Here is a 6,000-nt window from a genome sequence, read left to right on the forward strand (position 1 = left end):
TCCGTGATGAACGGGCCCTCACAGTCCACGCACGTCGGGGCGTGCTGCTGTTGGGATGTGGCGCTTATCTGGCCCCATTTCCCGATTATTATTGCAGCCACTCTAGATAATGCTTGTAATTCTACTGGACTGTAAGCAGTATGCTTCAGAAGCGTCCCAGAAGTGGATGTTCTCCACTTAAAATACAGTCAGTCTATTTTTGACAGAAGCCACATCAAGCTGTACAGAGCAGATGGAAGTCAAACACATGAAATGCATCGAGCATGCTGTCAAATTTGAAAATATAAAACCTAGTGCAGATTCCCGATCATAAATCACATAACAGATGGATACACATTACATTATGTTACGTACATGGTATGGGAAGTTTTATCACACTAGCAAGGAACAGTTTTCACTTTCAAACCTCTTTTAAACATAATGAATATTTGAGATGTCAATAATAAATGAAATAGCACTATAAAACAATACAATGATTAATTTTCTCTTCCTGTGTCTACTCTTCTTCATCCACAGAAAGTTTCAGGAGATGGAGAGTCCTCCTCTTCCAGCTCATCACACAGGGAAACAAAAGAGTGGTGGCTGTCCCTGTGTCCTCCTCTAAGTATTGTTACTGTGGACACCAAAGCCACATCACCCTACAGCTTGTCCAAAAAGGAGTGTGTGTGTGTGTGTGTGTGTGTGTGAGAGAGAGAGAGAGAGAGAGAGAGAGATAAGGTGCATTGTTTTCTCTCCAAATGGTTTCATGTGCACTTTTGTTAAAGGCAAGTCCTAAATCAGTGAAACACCAGGGACACACAGGAGGCGGGAGCGCCACAATAGGTCACTTTTCATGTGAGCAGTAACCCGGCTGTTCGCACCAAAAGCACTGCTGTTCTGCTCCTCTGCGATTTTGTAATCACAGATAGAGCTGATCTTTATAATAATGTCATGAATTTGTTATGGTTAGACTTTCTATGTGTTCCTCAGCACCAATTAAGGTAATAGCACCATCGCCTTGTTTGATAATCTGTGGGAAGGCTTCTCCACTGCCTGCAGCAGTGTGTGTCTGCTTGTCTCTTACTGTAAGTCATTTAAATTGTACGTGATTTAAAAAACCCAATCACAAACTGATATTATTTCTAATAGATTATCAGTGTGTTTACTTTCTCTTCATTCATTCTAGGCATGGAGAGAAACTAAAGCAGTCACTGAAGCTATCACTGCAGGTCGTGAGCTGGCCGCGCAGCTCTTTCTGAACAGCACAATTGGAAATAAAGTCTGCAGTAGTTCCTGGGACTTCATGGTGCTTCCACCTCCTGTGTGTCCCCAGCATAATGTTTTATTTTAAGGATCTAAAGGGACAGTTAATTTGGTGGAGAAACAGTCAGTACTTGGGCCACTGTACCATTGTCATGGAGTAATAATGTAGTTACTATACAAAGTTAGTGTTCACAAATAGAAATATCATCACACCATCAAGTGTTGTAGTAGAAATAACCAAAGGGTTGTTAGGAAGGATGCTGTGTCCTGCAGGTACAGGTGCCGGCAGTGGTACCACCACCCCTCAGCTGACTAGTAGTAGCAGCTGATTTTGAATATTATGTCTTTTGTGTTCTTGTGACACAAAAGTGTGACTTTTCCAAAATTAGCTTGTCACATTTCAATTTGCTCACGATATGTGCATATGTGTGTGCCTTCCTGCAGGCAGCGCAGACTCCTGCAGCAGAATTTTAGACTTTATTGCCTGCAAGGGGAATTTCTTCTTCACAGCACTGTACACATCAGACAATAAACAGTGAGAGCTATTATTTAAGGTGGCTCTTGCTGCAGTGATTAGGCTTTTTCCAAACCAAGCCCATCTGCACCTAGCACTCTGTACCTGGCGGGGAGGGCAGTACGGTAAGGTGGTGATTGAGTTGGTTTGTGATGTCCTGTGCTAATGAGGTTGTGTTGTGTGCAATGGCCTCATTGGTTATCTGGTTATAATTATTCTGTATGCATGTACATTGGCCTGATTTGTAATAGATGACATGTTCAAGAAAAAAGGAAGGGGAGGAAACGCAGCAACAGTTTAATGCTGTCGTTATGCTTCTAGCTGCTGTATTTGTCTTTTGTTGCCACCTCTCTGTCTTTCCACTTGTATAGCCATCGTATGCGTGAATATTGAAAACATCCATAAATTCCAAATGTCAATTCAAGGGCCTGATCAGATTGTACATTATCCAGATGCAGACTTCAGTATGGAAACTCCTGAGGCCTTTACTACAAAGTAGAAGTTAGGGTTAGATGAGGTAACTTAAGGTTTAACCCTGGGGTTAGGATTACATCGAGTAACATATGCTACACTCCTTACCTGCTTTTGCTAGTGATAATAGACCAACACACACAAAAGCACTGCCTACTGACCAAATAATTCTCTGGAAAAAGGCATTATGATAGCGATTGTTAGTTAGTGAAGCCAAATAATGAAAATATATTCTGAATATGTTGAACTTGCTTCGCTGTACAGTCCTCTGATTCCTTGGCCATTCACAGCCAATAGCTGAATGATAAAGAGTCTAAATCAGCATTTGATTAATGTAAGGATCAATAAACTTCTACCTGGTAGTGCAGTTTTCAATGATAGCAGAACTTCTGTTTGCACATTTCAACATTTGACCATCTGTTGCCACAAATACTTTGATGATGTTCATTGTTTTAATGATAGGTGGGCTGAATTCTGGTACTAATGTCTTTTTTCATATCTTTTAGATTTTACATCTACATCATCAGTGTCTAAAAATTAGTTAAAAAGTATAATGATGTTTTTCACAGAAATTAACAATAGTGACCACAAAAAGCACAAAGAACAGTAGGAATGAACTGGCAGCAGGTGAATCATTAACAAAGTAATACAAACATAAGCCTAGGGTTTTCTAGAGCTTTCAACTGCATCTCACGCCAGGTTCAGACAGGACGCCGAAGCGCCGCGCTCGGAAATTCTCGCGCGAGCCACGGCCCTTCTGTTCACACCAGACACGAATTTCAGCAAACGGCTCTGCTCGTCAGCTGTTCTGTAGTCACACTTGGGGCTGTTTTTTCACCAAAGGAAAGTAAATAACTGCACAAAATTTACAACGCCATGTTTTCCTGACAACTGTAAATGTATGTCCACGTCATGGTAATGAGTAGTTTTCTGTCAATCGGGGAGTTTAATTATCGGAAATAGTTTTATTTTGAAATGTGTTTCATTTTTAAAATCGACAGGATTTGTCGTTGTTGCTTTGTTTGACTTCCTGCCCGGCTTGACACATTCGGCCGCGGCACGCGAAAAAATTAGACCAGACACCGAAACGATTGCTGCACGGCGCGCGCCAGCAGCAGGTCAGAGCGCCGTGGCGCTTGCTATCTGAACGACACCATCGGTTAACATGGGCGCCGAAATGAAAATGACTTTGCTCCTCGGTGCTTCGCAGCTGATCGGGGCGCTTCCGCGTCCTGTCTGAACCTGGCGTCATGGTCCTCATTAGTGGATGGAGGGAGATGGTTTAGTTGTTATTATGTGACTTAAGTGTGGAACGTTAGTTACCTAATGGCAAGTGGCCATACGTGTATGGGGAGAAATGGTAATCCCTGTCCCTTCGATAAAGGGGACTGTTGAGTACTGGTGGAGGTATGTGCTCTACTGAGTGCCATTCTAATTTGTCTGTTGTTCCCGTTGTAGTGCTCTTCTATGCTATTGACTACTAAAGTGCTGGCTCCCTGTGACTCCAGATAGATGTTCTGACAGTCCAGTCATATAAGAGAGTCCCACTGGGATGCTTCTAGGGGCCCCTGTTCATCATGTTCAACCTCTTGGTCTGCCACACAGGTCACATGGTGACAATTAGGACATCCCGATGAGAGCTGAGGTTGAAAGTTCTGGAAAAATAAGTGACGCTTGAGTTAAGATTATTTTGTCTTGCCTATCTGGTTGAAGAGCACATTCAGGCCAGAGATATCTTATCCAGGGCCTTTGGTGGGCAGGAGTTTAGCCTGTGTGTCCCCTGTGTTCTGATGTGTGTTCTTTTATTAACAGTGTGATAATCAAAAACCATAGTTGTGTGTCAAAGTCACATCTTCAAGCACCTTCTTTACTGTTCTTTTATTTACAAGGAAAAGAATAACTCAAGATGATGCACACTAAGAAAATTCCTTGAAAATGAAAAAAAAAAAAAAATCCTCTGAACTTACCCAAATATCAAGTTTTATACCTCCAGTTCGTAATGCTCCGGGCACTTTGGTTTCACTTTGTTTTCCTTTTTAATTAGAATTCATATTTATATCTACTTTATATCATGCAATGCACATCATCATTTTAAAATGAAATGAAAGTCAAATCACTTTTACACATCATTAAAACATTTATCCAAACATTTCTTTCTTTTGTGTCCTGAATGACTCTTCAAACTATTAGGTTTGTTTAATTTGTTTGGACAATATATTATACATGGAGATGCTCTGTCCCCAATGCTGGTCTGCCTAGGCCTGAACCCCCTCAGCCAGATCATCGCAAAGACTGGCTACAGATACCAGTTTCAGAGCAGAGCAATCATCAAACCTCTACATGGATTACATCAAGCTGTATGCCAGGAGTGAGTGAGACATCTACTCACTGATTCACATCACCAGGAGCTACAGCAACCCCGGTATGTGCCATCAACAGCACAGGAATAGGCGCTCAGCACAAGATCGATTGAGGCCAGAATGTACCACGCCAGGCAGGACCCCAGATGCAGGCTGTGCAAAGATGCCCCTGAGATAATCCAGCACATAACAGTGGGTTGCAAAAACTGGCTCCAGAGTGGTTCCAGCCGATTCCAGGTACAACATCCAAGATCTCTGTCCAGAACAGTGCAGTCCTAGGAACAGCTAAGATACTGGCCAGAACCCTCAAGCTCCTAGGCCTCTGGCAGGGCAGGACCCGAGCTTCGATGAGGGAGGAAGAACACAAGACTGACAGCATGGGCGAGTGGGGGATTTGTGTGTGTGTGTGTATGTATGTATCTATATATACATACATTATACAGTATATGTATACATTATATATATATAAATTTTTTTTTCTTTATTTTTATTATTTTTTACATTGTAGATCAATACTGAAGCCATCCAAATTATGTAGGGACACATATGGAATTATTTAGTAAAAAGTGTTACACAAACCAGAATATGATTTATATTTTATATTCTTCAGAGTAACCACCTTTTGCTTTGATGACAGCTTTGCTCACTCTTGGCATTCTCTCAATCAGATTCATGAGGTAGTCACCTGGAATGGTTTTCCAACAGTCTTGAAGGAGTTCCCAGAGGTGCTGAGCACTTGTTGGCTGCTCTGCCTTCACTCTGTGGTCCAACTCATCCCAAACCATCTCAAATAGGTTTAGGCTGGGTGATTGTGGAGGCCAGGTCATCTGACGCAGCACTCCATCACTCTCCTACTTGGTCAGATAGCCATTAAAAAGCCTGGAGGTGTGTTTGGGGTCATTGTCCTGTTGAAACACAAATGATGGTCCCACTATGCGCAAACCGGATGGGATGGCATGTCGCTGCAGAATGCTGTGGTAGCCATGCTGGTGAAGTGTGCCTTGAATTTTGAATAAATCACCAACAGTGTCACCATCAAGCACCCCCACACCATCACACCTCCTCCTACATGCCAAAAATCTCAAATTTGGACTCAACAGACCAAAGTACAGATTTCCACTGGTCTAATGTCCTTTCCTTGTGTTTCTTGGCCCAGGCACTTCTCTTCTTCTTGTTGTTCTTCCTCAGTAGTGGCTTCTTTGCAGCAATTCGACCATGAAGGCCTGATTCACACAGTCTCCTCTGAACAGTTGATGTTGAGATGTGTCTGCTACTTGAACTCTGTGAAGCATTTATGTGGGCTCTAATCTGAGGTGATGTTAGTTTGCGGTTTCTGAGTCTGGTAACTCTAATGAATTTATCCTCTGCAGCAGAGGTAGCCTAACTCTTGCCTAACCCTAACCCTAACCCTCT

At 42.4% G+C, this 6,000-nt stretch overlaps 1 protein-coding gene across 1 annotated transcript in view; it reads left to right on the top strand.

The window, feature by feature from the left end:
- The window catches only part of rras (RAS related), a 33,443-nt gene extending 29,069 nt beyond the window's left edge, over nt 1-4,374 (top strand). Inside the window, exon 6 of the mRNA XM_084372368.1 lies at nt 517-4,374. Within this exon, the coding sequence (XP_084228494.1) occupies nt 517-604 (88 nt within the window). The 3' untranslated portion in view covers nt 605-4,374. The remainder of the gene's footprint in view (nt 1-516) is intronic.
- The last annotated feature ends 1,626 nt before the right edge of the window (nt 4,375-6,000 follow it).

The sequence above is a fragment of the Pagrus pagrus genome, assembly GCF_965226575.1.
Source record: "Pagrus pagrus genome assembly, chromosome: 13".
Classification (NCBI taxonomy): Eukaryota; Metazoa; Chordata; class Actinopteri; order Spariformes; family Sparidae; genus Pagrus; species Pagrus pagrus.